Source organism: Taudactylus pleione, unplaced genomic scaffold (genome assembly GCF_031769625.1).
Source record: "Taudactylus pleione unplaced genomic scaffold, aTauple2 ptg000037l, whole genome shotgun sequence".
Lineage (NCBI taxonomy): Eukaryota > Metazoa > Chordata > Amphibia > Anura > Myobatrachidae > Taudactylus > Taudactylus pleione.
This window is the reverse complement of record NW_028284439.1, coordinates 64,750-84,876: the sequence shown is the minus strand read 5'-3', so window position 1 is coordinate 84,876 and position 20,127 is coordinate 64,750. Positions and strand designations below refer to the sequence as shown.

At 43.7% G+C, this 20,127-nt stretch overlaps 1 protein-coding gene and 1 non-coding gene across 4 annotated transcripts in view; one reads left to right on the top strand and one right to left on the bottom strand.

Annotated features, from left to right (window-relative positions):
- Window positions 1-10,060, top strand: part of LOC148538684 (tripartite motif-containing protein 59-like) — a 28,236-nt gene extending 18,176 nt beyond the window's left edge. Inside the window, exons 1-2 of one of the 3 annotated variants that reach the window (XM_088452302.1) lie at window positions 246-332; window positions 5,863-10,060. In XM_088452302.1, the coding sequence (XP_088308428.1) occupies window positions 5,866-7,050 (1,185 nt within the window). In that variant the 5' untranslated portion in view covers window positions 246-332; window positions 5,863-5,865 and the 3' untranslated portion in view covers window positions 7,051-10,060. Of the gene's footprint in view, window positions 1-245; window positions 333-3,696; window positions 4,047-5,862 lie in introns of those variants that run through there. The other 2 variants (XM_088452300.1, XM_088452301.1) reach the window with 2 other exon arrangements.
- A 4,620-nt stretch (window positions 10,061-14,680) lies between these two features.
- LOC148538683 (U2 spliceosomal RNA) lies at window positions 14,681-14,871 on the bottom strand. The gene has a single exon (XR_015871729.1). It is a non-coding gene; the product is annotated as a U2 spliceosomal RNA (small nuclear RNA).
- Between the last annotated feature and the right edge of the window lie 5,256 nt (window positions 14,872-20,127).

Below are 20,127 nucleotides of genomic sequence, written 5' to 3'. Positions count from 1 at the left end.
CCATGGTTGTAGGGAACTAGAAATGATAATAAAAAAAGTAAATACATGAACTTTATTTATAACTTTATTATTTTACAGGCTTCAACCCGTGACCTGGACATTGATGTCACCCAAGAATTAAGCGGCATCGCTGAAAGTGAGGGGGAAAGTTCCTCCCAAGGCCAATTACCACCCCACAAGAAATAGTGGTGAATTCCGCCTGGCTTTAGGGTCACATTTACGGGGTAGTATGCTCCACATGGCTCCTGAACAAAAGCTCCAATTTGAGCGGCTCGCTTGTGAGCTGGTTATACGGGACAAAAGTGGGCAACTAACACCGCGCACAATCATATGTAAGCCACAACCTCATCCCGTTGGCCCAACTACTAGAATGAGGGTTCTCACCCCATCAATCCCTCCTCCCCCACCCACCTATTCATCCATTGGTTCTAGTGGCATATATACCACCCTCATTTTTACAATTTATAGCTTTTTTATATATATGTACCCCAATAACTTTGGTGCCCTGACATATGGTGCTCCTCCGCTGATTTGACTAGGTCAATAAACACGTGTCATAAGAGCTGATTGCAGTGCCATATATAATAGCCACCAGTTAGTGGGTTTAATAACTTATTGCATCCTTTATCAAGAAGTTTTAAGTACATTTGCATTTTAATAGCCTGTTATTTGCACTTACAATTTCTGTGTAGTGTGCATTTTTTTAAATTGTGTTTATTTATGAATTTTTTAAGTTACACCCAAAAAATACAAGAAATTACAATATCAGTAGTATGTGGAGGCATGACCAGCAAATGAAAAAACTGAGCAAACAATAAATTGTGACAGATCGGATAAAAACAAAGCCTAACAATATAAAATAATATGGAGTAGAGCTTTTAGGTAAACTGGGACAGTAGCAAAGTGTTATCTCACATTTATTATCAATTACCAGTTATTTATATAGTGTATACATATTCCGCAGCGCTTTAAAGAGAGAATATTTCGCCATTCACATCAGTCCCTGCCCCAGTGGAGCTTACAATCTATGGCCCTCATTCAGAGCCGGACGCTCTGAGCAGAGCGCTCGCTCGGAATGAGGGCCGTCCTCCATAAAAATGGAGCGTCCTCCTGGACGCTCGTATAGCTGTGGGTCACCACCCACAGCTCATACGAGCGTGCAGGATGGTGGTCGCGATGGTCTTGACCATCGCGACCATCGCCAGTGCGACCAGAAGCCTGTGGTCGGGGTTTTCGAACACAAGCCCTGGAGTGATTTTGGCTCGATCAGAGCCAAAATCACTCCCACTGACATCACTAGTGATGTCAGTGGGGCCGGCTTCTGACGGTAGGCGTTCCCTTGGGAACGCCTCCGTCTGGGAGGCACGCCCCCGGCACGCCCACCAAAGGGGGCGTGCTGTCAATCAACATCGACAGCACGCCCCCTTTGATCAGACAAAACGAGCGAAGGAAAGTCCTTCGCTCGTCGCGTCTGGCGCATGCACACGACGGAGCTCCCTCCGTCATGCGCAGTGCACACCATTGACCCACTTGCGAGCGGACAGCCGCTTGCGAGTGGGTCTGAATGAGGCCCTATGTTCCCTTTCACATGCTCACACACATACACACTAGGATTAATTTGTTGGGAGCTAATTAACCTACCAGTATGTTTTTGGATTGTGAGAGGAAACCGGAGTACCCGGTGGAAACCCACGCAAGCACAGGGAGAATATACAAACTCCACACAGGGCTTTAATGGGAAACAAACGCACAACCTCAGTGCTGTGAGGCAGTAACGCTAACCGTTACTCCGTCTGTGTTGCCCAAATCTAACAATCTAGTGAACTGACACAATGTAAAAAAAAACAACCCACAGTATAGTAGTAGTGGAGCGGGAACCCGAAGGTGCCATTCGGGCCCACACAACACAAGAACAGGAGAACAACAACTATCATTGCTCTGGAAAAAAGATAAACTGAAGCGTCCGTGACCAGACCACATCACTCTTTTAACAGCCTGTCAATATAGGGCAAGCATATACTAAACAAGGATCACATTATATATACTAACAAAATATACGCTAGTCATAGTCTCCCAATGCCATTGTCTACCACCCCCCCAAATCCCCCCACCCTATATGACCATACCCAACTCATGGCATATCTAGATCCCCAAACATTCCCCCTACACTATTAACCCCCTACCCACCTAACCACCCTTCCCAAAGAATTAGAGAGCAGCTATTCCTGTGTGCCTTAAGGCCATGGTGTATCCAGCCAAGGATGAAAGAGGTCACTAGGAAATTCCTGAGAATAAAACCCTAACCTAAATTCTAAACCTAAACCAGCAGGATTAGACCCTGGGGATGTGCAATACAGGATATAAAAACAGAAATTCACAGTACAATAAACAGAATCATAAAGTATAAATGAAGAATAAAAATGCCAGAATAATATGATATGGCAATATGATTTAAATCACAACAAAATACAAAAACATATGCATATATCAGAAAAAAATAAGGAGGGTCATCCCACCTTGAGCCCCAAGAACAGGCCAATGTTAAGGTAGTCCCCCCAGTCCCAGAAAGGCAAGCTGTAACACCTGCAAAATAGAAAGATTTTACAATAGATGCTCCCAGAAGACCGCTCAACAATGGGGGCCACGAAGATGTATAATAGGCTCGGCCAGCATCAAATCGAGGAGAAAATAAATTCAGAGCAACACGTTGTAGAAAGACGACAGTAGAATCCAGGCATGTGACCTTACAAGATTCCAGAGGCAGCCGGGCATCATCAGGATTACTACAATCAAGGAAGATGGAAGCAGAGCTCTCAGCCACAGCCATCAGAACCCGCACTGGAGACATATCTGGTCGCAAGGAGGATGTAATTTCTGCATGTAATTTGAGCACCTGAGCCTCCAATCTCTGGGCCTGATTCAGCTGAGCGCTCGCAAGCGGGTCGATGTTGCCCAAGTGCGCATGCGCACGACGGAGTCAGCTCCATCGTGCGCATGCGCGAGACCCAAATAGCGATGGCCATGCCGTCATTATGGGTCTTGCACCAAAGGGGGTGTGCAGTCGATGGTGATTGACAGCACACCCCCTTTGGTGGGCGTGCCGGGAGCGTGGCTGCCCAGACGGAGGCGTTCCCATGGGAACACCTACCGTCTGGGGCCGGCCCCACTGACATCACTAGTGATGTCAGTGGGAGTGCTTTTGGCACTGATAGAGCCAAAAGCACTCCAGGGCTTGCGGCAGACGGGACCCTACCTTAGGGTCTCGTCGCAAGCCCAATGGTCGCGATGGTCTTGACCATCGCGACCATCATTTTGGCCGCTCGCTATAGCTGTGGGTGGTCACCCACAGCTATGCGAGCGGCCAGGAGGCCGCTCCAAATAGTAAGAGGGCCGGCCCTGATTCAGAGCGAGCGCTCTGTCAGAGCGTCCGGCTCTGAATCAGGGCCTCTGTCCCAAGCTAGCAATAGCCTGAAGGAGTCTATCCATGATATGCACAGAACAGAGACAGGATCCCAGTCACAGGAGAATCACTCAGGAGACAGACCTGAATGGACACCAGCCACAGCTTTCCAGGATAACAACAAGCAGGATAACTCAGAAGGAGATTAGGGGCACAGAGTCCAGAGCAGGAACAGCCACCGGAATACAGCGAGCACCGAGAAGCAGTCCACAAACAGGTGCCTCCGGACCCCAAGGAGAGACTAATAAGGGGAACACCAAACTGAGGAACAGCTTCCTAGATGGCCGCGGGGTGCAGGCAATCCGCCTAGGGAAACAGCACCGCAAGGACCAAGGGAGACAGGACCACCAGCAGCTGGATAACGGCAGGACCCAGGAGACCACACAGCGGCTGGGGGAGCCAAGAATCCCAGAAAATCCTCACAGGCAGTGGAGGAGATCGGCAGGAGAAAGCCAAGATGGCGCCCCGGCGTCCGCAGCAGGAAGAGGCCCCAAGGCAGGACAACCCAGCAGGGAGAGACAAACAGCAACCGGAGCTCCACAAAGTCACCCCCAGAGACCAGAAGGAGATCCATCTTCAGGAAAAGGTAAGCAAAAAATCTATCTGTGGCCCAGGATATAAAAGCAGGATTTCTAGGCTGGAGCACAGTAAGACTCGCATCCTACTCCATGCCTATACAGGCCATGCCATGCCCACCCCCCCCTCCCCACTGTGTAGTGTGCATTTACAAAAAAAAACCTTTTATGGTTTTTAGTCCATTTTGTATTTGGACTACACAAGTTAATTCTGATCAATATAATATAATTGTATTAATATAAATGTTATTTATATATTTCAAAAATGTTTGAATATTGAAAAAGCTTATTATTCAGACATGGTGCAGAGTTTGTACTTGTAATTAAAAAAAAAAATTCTTACACAAGAAATTAAAGAGTGGTGTTTTTCTTACCTTAAAGTACTGCTACTTCAGGACAGTAATGATGGCTTTGCAGGTCTCTGGGATGATGAGGCTTAAAGCTTGAGGGAGATGATGGAGCCAAACTTCATGTCGCAAGGGATCTTCCTGTAGCCAGAAACCTCGGGTAGCCACCAGCCTCAGCAGAAATGGCCCTCCGCAACTAAAGGCTCATACACATACACACTAGATGATAAATTGAACAATATGGACGATAACGATATCATTATTGTTCATAGCATTCAATATCGTCAAGTGAGTATGCACAATATCGTTAACGATGCACGCTCCAATTAATTGTTAACAATGTCTGCTGTCGCCCAAACATGCTGGGCAACCTGACGATATCGTCAGGTTGTACATGTTTACATGTTCAGGGATGAGGGAGGGTGCCGTCACTGAACGATATCGTTAACGATATCATTCAGTGTGTATGCTCAATGTCGTCCCCGACATTGAGCCCGGTAGTTCAGGGAAAACACTTTCATATCACTCATGGAGCATATCGTTAAGTGTGTATGCGGCTTTAGTATTCTGCCTCTGGATGTAGGGAGTCACCAGATGCAGCAACTCCTGGAAGGTGCAGGAAATTGTGGTAGTCATCTGGGTTGTTCTCCCGAATCTCCATAAGCAGTGGCATTGTCTCATGATCTCAGGCTTCTCCTATTCTGGGCCCTCTCCTTATCAGCTAACACTACAGCCGCAGCATATGATGCCCTCACTCGATAGCGAAAAGGATCCTATACAAGAGAATATAGTATAAATACACTTTGTTAAGCCAGGCAAAACAAAGCCGAGCACTAAAGCAATGTACAGTGTTCAGCAGGTATACACCAAGCCTCACTAGTCTCACAGCAGAACTGCAAAGAGCTAAAATGGCGCCTGCTTTATATACCCTATAGAAAGAAAATAAACTAAGATATCACATGTACATACTGTAAGTATTCACAGCCTTTGCCGTGAAGCTCAAAATTGAGCTCAGGTGCATCCTGTTTCCACTGATCGTCCTTGAGATGTTCCTACAGCTTAATTGGAGTCTACCTGTGGTAAATTCAGTTGTTTGGACATGATTTTGAAATTCATACACCTGTCTACGTGTGGTTATAACAGGAGATGTCAAAACTTAACTCTGTTAAATACCATCCATCCATTTGTGAAACCTCCAGAAGCATCACTTATCGTCTGGTGCAGTTTCTGCCAATTGAGTAACTAACTATTTGTGATCTCTTCAATATGAGTTTTTATTTCTCTGGTTTCTCAGGAACTTTTCAGTAGTGGCGAGATGTTGTTACTCAGGCATTTATATTTTAAAACAGCCATGATGTGTCTGAAACTCATTTTGAGTAGAATTCCTGTGCATTGGGAATTGTAGTTTATGATGGCTTAATAATATTAATATGGAATAAAGGTTAGAAACTTTAAAACATCACTTATGTTGTTTTTTCAGGCAATGCATCACTTAGAAGAAGAGCTGACTTGCTCCATCTGCTTCAACATGTTTGATGACCCTCGAATTCTACAATGCTCGCATACTTTTTGCAGAGACTGCCTTGAAAATGTAAACAGGTCGTTAGACCGTTATTCACGGAGACGCTCATTGGGGCAACTTCAATGTCCAACGTGCAGGGAAATGACAAAACTTGAGAATGGAGTCAATTCTCTGCCAGTCAACTTTGCATTAAAAGCCATTGTGGAAAAATATAAGTCTAGCAACCACCTCCAGCACCACGACAGCATGAAAACCTGTACAGAGCATAGCAAACAACTAAACATGTATTGTCTTAAAGACAGAACTATAATTTGTGGACAGTGTCTTACAGTGGGACGGCATCGAGGGCATCCGGTCGATGATCCAGAAAGTGCCTACAAAAGAGAGCGAAATACGGCTTCTAAACTATCAGCTGCCCTCTGTGATGGAAAATTCACAGGTGTATCCTCAGTAATTAGCGCACTTGAGGAGCAAATGGCCAATTGTACGAATATTGTTAAAGAAGATAAAGAGGAAGTGGTGATATTTTTTGATAATTTAATTGAAATATTTAAGGAGAAGCAGCAACATTTTCTGGCCGCCCTTAATGATCTCAACCAGCAAATAGTTGATATATATGCTCCACAAATAGAGGCAATGAAGCAAATCGAGGATGAACGATTGGACCTTATATCGTTGAGCAGTTCTGCTCAGGAGGAAGAATCCCCATTCACATACCTGGAAACTATCCATGTCATACAGCAACGAATGACAGCTTTGAAAAAACAGCCATTACTTCCCGTTCAAGCTGTTGAAATCTCCCCCAGGGTTGGGCAAATATTAAAGGATAAGTTATTGAAAACAAATACTGGCGAAGTTAAGCTGTTACCTCTACCAAAATTTGGCATTCATTTTCATAAGGAAGACCACACCAAGATCATTCTAAACACTCCATTCACATGGATTTCACTAATTGTTCTTTCATTCATTATTCTGATAGTGCTGTTTAAATTCTTAAACATAGAAATATCACCTGATTTCACTACACTGTATTGGCTCCCTCTCTCTGAAATCATGGAACAGGTTGGGGTTTACAGGGAAACAGTACCGACAAATTTTCATTGGTTCACAGACTTTAAATCCTATTTATCTTCCTTTATTAGCTAATTCTGCTAACATAAAAGAAAAATAACAAAACACACAAAAAAAAAATACCTGGGGGCAGGGGCGGCTCCAGAGGAGGGGCTGCAGAGCAGTCCAACATTCAAATAGGGGAGCCACACCAACTGTCATTTTACACGCTGCCAAATATAGAGGGCTGGGACTCACTGGCAGTTGGTGTGGCTCCTTCATTTGAATTTTGGACTGCGCTGCAGCCCCACCCCTGGAGCCACCACTGCTTAGGGGGGAATTCAATTAGCCCAAATAATTTTTTGGGCAAATAAAATGGGACTTACTGCATTTTTTGCCTTTGGGCAATTCAATTAAATCCCGTTTTCTTCACCCGAAAACGGATAATTTTTCGAGCGAATAAAACAAGATTTCATTTAATTGATAAGATCACGAACCAATGTGTTTTTGCAGCTGCGATCGCAAAAACAGGGCTGCTTAATGGGGATTTAACCTGGCTGGTGAAAAAAAAAATCCCTGATAACTGCCGACTTCGCGGCTAATTGAATAGCACCTGGGGGATAAATTAGCCGCGGTAGAGTACCACAGCTAATTGAATACCCCCCCTTAATATTGTGCTATAAATTAATACTTTTGCAATAAAATCTCCCTACTGTGTATGTGTATCTATATCCATATCTCACACCTGTATGGAAGCTAGTGCATGTATGAAACAGCCGCGTCTTTGAGTGCTGGGTTTTGATTTGATATGCCTCTTTAATGCTTTTGGCAAGCATTGAGCACTTTTTTTTTTTAAATTATGATGGAGCACAACACACACACACACAGACACACAGTGTGTGTAGAGAGAGAGTGATACCCTCCATCCCCCTAGCCTAACCCTAACCTCCCAGGGGGGTGCCTAACACTGTCCCCCCCCCCCCCCCCCCGGGAGCCGTAAACCTAACCCCCCAAACCCCCCCCCCCTGCGCGGCTCTCCACAGCGGTGCCCGGCATCCGCTCAATCGGGATGCCGGGCGCCATTCTCCCGACGTCGGTCAAATGACAGGCGTCTAGATTTAGACACCTGTCATTCGGGATTACAGTGTCTGGAACCCGGCGGTCGGCATTTAGACCGTCTGCTTCCTGACTACGTCCCCTTCCGAGAACCAGTTGGAAAAAATCAACATGGCTAACCATGTGGGGTATCTCATACCCATGCTATACTTCACAATAAGTATACTAATTTAGTATGACAGTAATTCTGACTGTCATAACATTGATTTTTGTCCCTTAAGTAAGAGATATAAAACAAAATAATAAAAAGGGAATAAAACTGTTTAAAAAAAGTTTTATTTTTGTTTTAAAAGATTAAACTAAACTTATGTCTTCTGGTAACAACTTTTTTGAAAAAATCTTTGGAACACGCTTGAATGACAATCGTTCGTAAAATTTAAACTTATGAACAATTAGAAATAATTAAAATAAACTTAGTCAAATCACTCTTGGCTGACATCAAGGCCGGTGCTGAACCAAATTGGTATGAGATTACCACACGCACTTTACACATATTACATACATGTACATCGCTGCACTAAACCACAGTCACTATGCAAACTGGCAATGTCACAACTCCAGCTACATGAAATGGAAACATGCGGGCAGTATTTTTTAAAAAGTGATAGAATGACACACCCCTCTCAGTTCACTGTAGGTTAAATATACTAGTCAATACCAGAGGCTATTGTCATTTAATTCAAGCAATACTGAATGTGGTATCACAATTTTTTTAGTAACCATGATAAAACTCAACCTTGAAGGGCATCCTCTATGAGTTTCTTGTTTATAGACCAATAAGTTGTCAGGGAGGCAAAGGAGCTTGAAGGGCACTGTGAAGCTATCTTGCCACCTCTTAGGGCACAGTTACTTCATAACAAACAACTTAGCGAAAATACCGCGGCATGAATAGAACACCGGCACAAAAACATACAGATAATATCACATTAAGAATAAGATAATTAATACATCCTACACAGAGACTGTTTCAAAGTCCTGTGTAGACATGCTCTATGGGGCATATTTATCACAATCCGAATCTCAGATACAGATAGGATGTGATCAATTTGCCCAAATTTGCAATGTGATATTTGAATATATTGAAAAGATGTATGAAATATTGCGTGCAAGGGACAGAGAGCTTCTCAGGGTATTTTTTGCACCACCGGTTACCCCTCCACTGCCCCAAACCCTTCCCTCCACTCCCAGATCTCCCATTAGAAAATAAATCAAATAAAACTTACCTGCAGCAGGATCGGTGTCTCCTTCTCTGTCTTCTGATCTGTGCAGGAGCCGGCTGAGATGCTGTAAAAGTCCAGGCAGGCATCTCTGCTTAGGTCGCACAGATCAGCTGACCGAGGCACACAGAATAAGACACGATCCTGCTGCAAGTAAGTTTTTTATTTGATTTATTTTCTATTTTAACTATTTATTTTGACAGATATCATCCTGTGACCTATCAGACACACATGGCTGATCACTGAAGCCTACCCCGGGCTCGGCTTCCCTGTCAGCAGACGGAAGGCTGAGCTGGAGTAGGGGAAACCCTGCATAATGCAATCTCTAGATAGCGTTATTGTCGCAGGGCTCCATCCCGGTATTTTTTTTTTTTACAATTTCTTTTAGTAAATCTGAAACAGATTTCATTTCCCATTACAAGTATAAGAAATGCGATCTGCTTAATAAACAAATGCGAATTTGGGGGCTTAGTGTAGTTATTTTTTTTTTCTTCCGAAAACTGCTCCTAAAGCCCTTTAATACATTGAAGTGATACTAAAATAATGTAAAGAGTGTGAAAGCACTCGTTTTCACATTATTTTAGTAAAAATATTATAGAGATAAATATGCCTGTATGCCTCTACAACATGATCGGCTTAATGACCATATTGATTTAGAAAATATATAGTATAATCTGCTTTATATCTAATTGTAAACTTTTTATTATATGTGTGTGTGATCATAATTACCTATTTTTAATTATCTACTTTTGAAAACCAGTCAGATCCTTTACCTCTTTACACGTTAACAAATGACAAGTATATTTTATTATATATGGTTTTCTACATTAATGTAAAATAAATTAGTTTCTGTTTAATTTTGCTTTTTGTGGCCCTCTGAATTGCTGAATACATAACTTGCAAAGTTAGTCCTGTTTCGATGCATACACTTATTCCTACAGGTGCCTGCAATACTCATGAGGGATAAGTGACAATCCCAGCGCTGATTTGGTATATATGAGGTACCATCAAAGTCTTAACATATGCTGCTACTTACCTTCTGATGGAGCAGTGGGTTACAGTGAAATGCTACTAGTTACATAGCTACCAGTCTTCTATCTTCAGCCCAGCAATGAGCACGGAGTTGGCCGAAGCCAGGGGAAGAACTATGGGAGACAATGGAGGCGCCTGCCGCAAGGCTCCAGCACTGAAGGGGCACCTCCCTCCACAATATATTTACCCCACTTAGGGCTGTAACTATGTACATGAAGTGTACCATCATGGTCACCCAGTACATGGCACCTTTTCCCGGAACCTAAGAAGCCACCATACACTAGTGGAAAGCTCCGTATCAGACTATCAGCTGTCGCCTCTGTCTATCTATAGCCTGTTCCTACTCATTGGTGTTGCTGCTCCTCAGCAGCTTCTTATGTCAGTGTGACATTTCCGGCACCCCCCTCACCCACACCACCCCATCACACTCCTCCCTGGCGGCAGCCCTAGCCTCAGCTCAGACCCGTGCAGCAGTTCCAACGCATCTCCTCATCAAGAACTCCCCATCCCACTGTGGTTTTCCTCTCCATCAGGAGGACTCTGAGCCTAATGCTAATTGCACCATCAGGTCACTATCTTATCTGTGACTAATACATACAGATGTGTCTACATACATCTATCCTCCATGTGATACAAAGCGTGAGCACAGAGTGACTCAGTAGCACAGAGAATCTTTTCGAACAATATTTCCCTTCAAATGAGTCTTTTTCGCACATCACTGCGAATAGGTTGCACAAGCAGCTTCTGCTGATTAAAATGATCTGTGGCATGCCTGTATTCTGCGTGCAACTGCGGTTGCATCTGCATGAGAGATGCTACATTACAGTGTCAGCGGCTGTGACGGGGGGGATGGCACCAAATTATAACTTGCCTTCGGGTGTCTGCGATGAATTTACGCCACTGGCACTTCCATCATCTGCAAGTTGTGGCTCTGTAATGACGCACAGCGTAGCATGTCAGCTCTTGGCCAGGAGCACCGCAGCCTTCGCTGACATCCATCACCATTGGGAGTGATGCACCGAGACATTTCCCCTCAAGGAGCGGTGAACACTTTCCTTATTTACACACTTGGATATATATTACTGACTACTTTGTGCCTGATTAATTACAGATCGCAACAGCATACCCAGATCGGCCGATGGTACGTACTGCGCATGCGTATGTATCGCACTCCGCGTGCGTGAGTTGGCATTGCGATCTCGCATGCAGAATAAAAGCCATTGTAGGGCGAGAGAGGACATCAGCATTTGGCGGTGGTGACGAGGGAGTGGTTGGAGAAACACAGGCGTGCCAGGCTGTTAAAACACCGTTACAGGGGCGTGCATAAATTAGCCACTGCGACAGCATACACAGCTTGAGTACTCACTGCGTATGATGAGGCTTGCAAAATCTGCGGCAGGTCAGATCTGGTGTAAATGTACATGAGGGACCAATGTTTTACATTGTCCGCGATGTATACGCAGGACTGCAATATATTACGGATGTGACATAGCAGTAGTGGGCGTCTCTATGCTGGCTGTGCGATGGCTTTGTGATTGCATTCATTAGTATATTTTTGCAGCAGACATGCTTGCGTAATTGCAGCTGCGATTGCATTAGCGATCTGTAGTGAATCGGGAGGGATTTCTATTCCCATATTGGTTGAACTGATAAATTTGGGCGCTTATTCAGATTTAGGCGTCAATTTATCAAATGCCGTTTTCATTATAATTACTGGTGCTATTACTGTATATACTGTGTACTTTTTATGTACTGCCATACTTGTGCATTTCTGCTACTGATTGTTATCACATTTATGTGATTATTTTACCACTTGCAGAAGTTTAATTTATATTAATATGGTTGAGTATTTAAATATACTGCTCGTTTCCTGACAATTTGTGAGGTTTTTAAATTCTTATTTTTTATAATTAATATACTTACTTAATGCTCTGTACCTCAATACCTCTTTCTATCTGTTAGAGCCTAATTCAGAGATGTACATACATCCGATGTGATGTCACTCGCATTGCCCAAAATGGCGCAGCGTGAATGACATTTTGCTGGCATTTCGGAGCGCCAACAGTGTTTCAGAAAATAGGATTTTAGTACTTACCAATAAATCCCTTTCTCCGATTCCATAGGGGACACTGAAGTATATACAGGTGGATGAGTGGAGCCGGCACTTTAAGAATTTATAAAACATTGAAGTTGGCTCCTCTATCCCTATACCCCACCAAGCTCAGTGAAGATTAACCAAGCCAGAGCGAAGAAAGAGATCAGAGACAATAGAGGAAGGGAAAAAAAAGATGGGGAACCAACTAATAAAGAGGTCCAAGGACCGAAATAGCAAACAACGCTACAACAAACGAGACTAAGTAGATAATGCCCATACAACGGCAACTCTCAAAAGAGAACTGCAGTAAAAAACAGTGCTGGGAAGGCATCCAGTGTCCCCCTATGGAATCGGAGAAAGGGATTTATCAGTAAGCACCAAAATCCTATTTATTCCTTTATTCACTAGGGGTCACTTGAGTATATACACTGGGGATGTCCCAAAGCTAACCCACCTTAAGACAGTGGGGCAAGGGAACCAATACTGTAGACCGTAACAACCTACAGGAAGTATCCAACACCACCGGTAAGAGGCCGGGAATGAAACTGGGACCTTCGCATTGAAACAGATGGCGAACCCAGTCGGCCAAACCTCAGGCCATAGAGCATAATCCAATTAAAGACTGTGGACTGAGTAGCCACAGAACAAGGCGAGAAGCAGAAGCTCCACGTCCAGCAGGCCATGAGGTCTCTACTGTATGCACTGATAAACAGAGTAGAACGAGGGGAAGGTCGACCAGTGCCTACATAAACCGCTAATTATTAAATGGGTCCACCTGAAAAGGGGTCCGCTGAGAACAGGCCAGTCCTGTAAAGAGGCCTGATAGAGCTCCAACAAGGAATGAGTTGTGCACCTGGAAGCAATACGCGAAAACAGACTGAACGATGGTGAAGATGTACTATCACGTGAAAAACTGGAAACACAATAGTGTGCAAGGCAGGGGGCCACTATTGGCCAATGGCCGGCTACCTGCTAAAACCAGCCCAAGCCAAGAGGAAGGGAGATCAACTGGACAGAGCTCAAGCTCTGATAGCTCTGCTTCAGCTTGGTGGGTAATAATAGAAGGGTCTTACAAGACAACGGTGGAGATGAACCAAGTCTAAGGACTCAAACAAAACCAGATGGAAGAAGTCAAACCAAGTGTTAGATATGATGGATCAGGAATAATCCCCTATAATGATTGGGCCTTAAACCCCCTTTAGAAAGTGCAGCGGCTGATAAGGCAGCAACCTGCAGCCTGAAAAAGAATCCAGGCAAGGAACAGCATATGGTCCCTCTTGGTGACTAAAAGATCATGGGACAGTCGGAAGGACAATCCCTCTGGTCGCACTAAGGGACATGAGACCTCTGAATGCGAAACAAGCATGCAGTTGACACCAAGTGCCTGGCCCCAAGGAGGAGGAAAAAACAGCTTTCCTGTCTTCCGAAGAAAAAAGCAGCCGACATGGTAATGACCAATGGCTATCTGCAAGAGCTAAAGAAAATACCCAGCACAGGGAAACCTAACCAGAGCAATCAAGAGGACTGCTGAGGCCAATGGGAGATGTGTCGTAGAATCCGGAACTACCAAACTCTTAGGAGAGTCTGCTGTATAGGGGAGACCCCTGTAAAAAGGACAGAACTCCGTCGAAAACCTGCCAGTTATTGGAGGCGTGTACTATAGCATGGTCAAAGAACACAGACTACTGATTTTGATCAGCAACAGAATTCATAGTCTATTGAAACCTCTTGAAAGAGCAACCATGGCATACATAGTGGACGAAGTGGAATACATCAGCTTGGAACACCAGCAAAAACAGCCAAAGCTGTAAAGCCAAAGCGTCAACTCAGGATCGCATGTAAAAATGCCTCGCTGAGGATCCCAAACCTCCTAAAAGGAGAATGAAAAGGTGACAAGTAGGGAATGGAAAACTACACCAGGAAACTGTTTACACCCCTGTCCAAGGAGTGAGGCAAGAAATGGACTAAAAGAACCCTTAAGTTCCACTTCTAATAAGAATAGGTAGCAAAATGACCTGCCTCCAAGGATGTCATGTAGAGCCGGTAGAAAGCCATGGAGTCTAAGCAAATACTTCCTCCATAGCAATCCCTTGTTGCGTAGCAGGTCAGACTACCGAGAGAACACCAAAAGAAAACTCTCCTGGTTTTTAGTGTTTTCTTGTTTTAAGCCTACGGCACTTGGTATTCCCAGGCTGTCTCCCATTAAAGCACAGACTAGCGCTGACCCTGTTAGCTTTAAGAGCAAAGGAGACCAGACATGTTCTGCGTGGTTTGCATCTGTCCTTGAAATACTGCAATACCAGGTCACTGTGTGTAGTGGACAGAGCCACCTCTTCCATCTCCCTGATCAAAAAAAATAAAAAATCTATTTTATATTTGGATAAGGGGGATGTATCAGATCTTAACCTAATAAGGACAATACTACACCTGATCTTGGCCAAAAAGCTGAGAAGTGATTGTGAATAGATAAACAATTATTTCAGAGTTCTAGTGACCCAATCTCCTTGCTCCATAATGGAGAAAGGGAGTATTGCAAGGGAACTCACCACTAGACGACTATTTTAATATAACTGGCTTCAGTGATGTACCTGGACATAATATCCAGACTATAAGCAGGGAAATAGTCCCAGCATGCTAAAGCATTAACAACCATATTTATAAAATGATGATAAACAGCATGTTAGGTACCAGTATAGTCCTGGCAACTTCCCCTAAGGGAACTAAAGAGGTTCTGTGGACAGAGCATCTGTTGTGGAATAGGAGGAAACCCTTACTTTAAATCTTAAAAGCACTAAGGTGCCCCATAGGATGTGATCCTGCTACCTTGTGGAGTGCAGAACAGCATCCTTGATAGTTGAGCCACAGCAGCTGCCATGACTAAGGGGTAAATTTACTAAAGTGAGAGTTTTTAGAAGTGGAGATGTTGCCCATAGCAACCAATCAGATTCTAGCTATTATCTTCTAGGAGGTGCTAGGTAAATGTACTGTTAAAAGTAGAAAATGATTGGTTGCTATGGGCAACATCTCCACTTTTAAAAACTCTCACTGTAGTAAATTTACCCCTAAGAGTCACCTGGTCACCTTGTAGATGAACTGACCTGTGTTGTTTGGCCCTCAAGTATTAAAGTCTTGCTGCAGTAGGCTCAAAATCGCACATTGTACACCCTGGTGTATGGACTGGAGCCGTTTTAGTAGAGGATGCACCCTGTGTAGAAAAACTGACAAAGGTGTTAGTGCAAAACTAGCTGAGGTATATGATTATAGATACACCACACGCTATGTTTCACAGAATAACAACAGCGCACATAACTAGAAAGAAACTAAATTACTCATATAGGAGGAGAAATAACACTCTCAGGCAAAGGACAAATGGATCAGGAGACAGACCCAGCTATACAAGCCAGTGACATGAGTGCTTATAATGTATATTAAATTTGAAAATATAAAACCAGTGTGGAGTGTATATATCTATATATATATATATATATATATATATATATATATATATATATATATATATATATATGAGAGATAGAGGGGTACAGCAGTGCACGTATAGGGTGTTTAGCTGTAGTAAAGTGTTCCCATAACGTATTTTTTATTTTGGGACATTCGCTTATATTGGTCAAGGCCCCTGTATATGGTGTTATAAGGATTTTATACCCTTACAGGTTGGGTTCAAACCTGGGACCTTCACTGTTTAGGGCAGAAGGGTGAACCAGTTGGCCAAATCTCTCTCCTTTTCTCCTAAAATGTATAAAACATGAGACTCGAACTACAGACCTTGTTTTCATCAACAACTTAGCCCAATAGGCTATGGGAGCAGACTTCTAGTCCCTGATATTGTTGATACCCTTGACGGCCAGGTATTGTACCAACATGTTTACCGCCGCCGTAAGCAGGGGATAGAACATAGGCGCCTACAGCAACACTGGAAGAGCTTCTCACCTTAGTAGGGAGGATACATAAATATCAGTGACGTGCAGTGAGGTCTGTGGCTAGCGAGGCACTGGCTAGTATCAGAGCCAGATATACACACACCTAGTATATGGACCCGAAAGAAGGTGGGTTGGGTATGAAATACCGACAACCAGGAAGTCATCTGACTAAATACCAACACCACAAGCCTGAACGCTGAAGATCCCGACTGTGGCTGGTAAGTACCCTAACCCTCCTCTCTCTCCCCTCCCTAACCCTAACCCCCCCCAATTGCTGCATATCCCTAACCTCCCTCAGGGGGTGCCTCAGCCTAACCCCCCCCCTCCCTGCACCTTAAACCTAACTCACCCGGGGTGGTGCCTTAAGCTGAGTCCCCCTGGGGGTGTTTAAACCTAACCCTCCCCTTTTCGGGTAAGCACGAACAGTGCCTGGCTTACCTTCGTTCGGGAAACAGTCTGTCTAGATTCTGGCATCGGGATCTAGACGGGTGTCGGGATTTCGATGCGTCTTTAGTCCCGCAACAGGATTTAGACGCCGAGATTTACTCAGATGGCTTCCCGGCTGTCTGCATTTTGACCCTTAAATCCGTCATTCAATTGGTATGTAGCATAATAACATACATTCCCCAGTATCTCAACAGAATTTACAGCACAGGAATACTTAAAGCCAACAGCACAATAACTAGAAATATCCCCTCAAAAAATGGCGCTTCACCATATAAATAAGGTAAAACACAAAAAATCCTTACATCAATAATTTTCCAGTTATTTTCCGTTCCTTTAATAGGATAGTCTTTTCCATATACAATTATACTGTCTCAAGCATATGTAGGGATGGAATCCACTTGTCCAAGGGTATAATCTTCAGTCACTCAAAATAAACAAAAATACATAGTGTGATATTGTCACATAAAGAAATACACAAATTTTATTAGGATTTCAAACTCACATTTAAAAAAAATTAAATGAGCATATCACCACACAGTGGTATTAATCGGTGAAAGAATAGCTATATCTCATCCAACAAATGTTACCGTCCCGATGGTGCCAGGTAAGAGGTCAAAAAGTCCCGGAAACTTGTTTCCTCCACAATGTAGCAGATTAGGATGATTCCAGCTAATTCACCACAAGGTACACATTAATTGTATCACCGCAGCTTAAAGCTTTTCGGACCTATAGTCCTTCATCAGAAGCCTGGTGACACAATGAACAAATAGCCATATATATACTGGTTCTAATTAGATGATCCTCCCATCTGTGTTGGCGCCATTCGCGGCACATGCCGCGAGCGGAAATGACATCAACGGAGGCCGCCGGAAGTGACATCATCGGAGGCCGCCGCACCCGGAAGTACGCACTCAGGAACCGCCGGAACCGGAAGTCATGTGTTCCGCGTCGACCTTTAGGACCGGAAACCGGAACCGGAAGTACCTAGTGCGTTTCACCATGCGTTCCAACTGAATCCCGGACCGGAAGTGCATCATTTAAAAAGTTATTTACTCCATCAAATAAGAAAGGATCCATTTCAAACAAACAGGTTAAAATGTAGAGTTCACATGAAAATCCATATATAGCCAACAAAGGGGAGATAAGAAGAGAAAAAATATGTATAAATACATAATATTAATAATATAAAATAACATATAATAACATAGAAACCGAAATATAGGAAGTATATAAATACATAGAATACATTAAAAATCCTATAAAAACCATTTCATTTCAAAGTCTCCATTTAAGCCATTAGGAGTCAAAGTTTTTAATCTATATATCCATTTCATCTCAGCCTTAGATAGTCTAATTTCAAGGTCTTTGCTTTTCCATGTTGGCATGATAGCCTGGATGCCCCAAAACATTTTTATAGAGCCGGGATTTTGCTTATGGACATTTTTAAAGTGCATAGATACGGTATGAGTTCAGCAAGACGTGTTTTTAAGTTCCTGCTTGTTTTGCCAATGTAGACTAGATTGCATTGGCATTTCAGAGCATATATTACGTTTTTTGTATTACAAGTGATAAAGGCCCTCATTCAGAGCCGTACGCTCTGAGCAGAGCGCACGCTCTGCATGAGGGCCGGGCTCCATTTTCATGGAGCGTCCTCCTGGACGCTCGTATAGCTGTGGGTCACCACCCACAGGCTATACGAGCGTGCATTTTGATGGCCGCGATGGTCGTGACCATCGCGACCATCGAAATTGCGAACCGGAGCCTGCGGTTGAGGTTTTCAACCGCAAGCTCCGGAGTGATTTTGGCTCTATCAGAGCCAAAATCACTCCCACTGACATCACTAGTGATGTCAGTGGGCCGGCTTCTGACGGGAGGCGTTCCCGTGGGAACGCCCCCGTCAGGGAGGCACGCCCCTGGCACGCCCACCAAAGGGGGCGTGCTGTCAATCAACATTGACAGCACGCCCCCTTTGATCGGACACAACGAGCGAAGGAAAGTCCTTCGCTCGTCGTGTCTGGCGCATGCGCACGACGGAGCTCCCTCCGTCGTGCGCATGCTCAGTGCAGACCATCGACCCACTTGCGAGCGGACAGCCGCTCGCGAGTGGGTCTGAATCAGGCCCAAAGTCTCTAATTTGGAAGGTTTCGCCATTCGCTTGGAATTCCTTAATTTTACTTTGCCCTTCCGTATTACGACATATCACACAAAGACCACATCTGTGAAAGCCATGACTACGTTCACTCGTTCTCTTAGGTTCATCAATTGCACTGTGTACAAGTTTATCCCTGAAATTAGACTATCTAAGGCTGAGATGAAATGGATATATAGATTAAAAACTTTGACTCCTAATGGCTTAAATGGAGACTTTGAAATGAAATGGTTTTTATAGGATTTTTAATGTATTCTATGTATTTATATACTTCCTATATTTCGGTTTCTATGTTATTATATGTTATTTTATATTATTAATATTATGTATTTATACATATTTTTTCTCTTCTTATCTCCCCTTTGTTGGCTATATATGGATTTTCATGTGAACTCTACATTTTAACCTGTTTGTTTGAAATGGATCCTTTCTTATTTGATGGAGTAAATAACTTTTTAAATGATGCACTTCCGGTCCGGGATTCAGTTGGAACGCATGGTGAAACGCACTAGGTACTTCCGGTTCCGGTTTCCGGTCCTAAAGGTCGACACGGAACACATGACTTCCGGTTCCAGCGGTTCCTGAGTGTGTACTTCCGGGTGCGGCGGCCTCCGATGATGTCACTTCCGGCGGCCTCCGTTGATGTCATTTCCGCTCGCGGCATGTGCCGCGAATGGCGCCAACACAGATGGGAGGATCATCTAATTAGAACCAGTATATATATGGCTATTTGTTCATTGTGTCACCAGGCTTCTGATGAAGGACTATAGGTCCGAAAAGCTTTAAGCTGCGGTGATACAATTAATGTGTACCTTGTGGTGAATTAGCTGGAATCATCCTAATCTGCTACCTTGTGGAGGAAACAAGTTTCCGGGACTTTTTGACCTCTTACCTGGCACCATCGGGACGGTAACATTTGTTGGATGAGATATAGCTATTCTTTCACCGATTAATACCACTGTGTGGTGATATGCTCATTTAATTTTTTTTAAATGTGAGTTTGAAATCCTAATAAAATTTGTGTATTTCTTTATGTGACAATATCACACTATGTATTTTTGTTTATTTTGAGTGACTGAAGATTATACCCTTGGACAAGTGGATTCCATCCCTACATATGCTTGAGACAGTATAATTGTATATGGAAAAGACTATCCTATTAAAGGAACGGAAAATAAC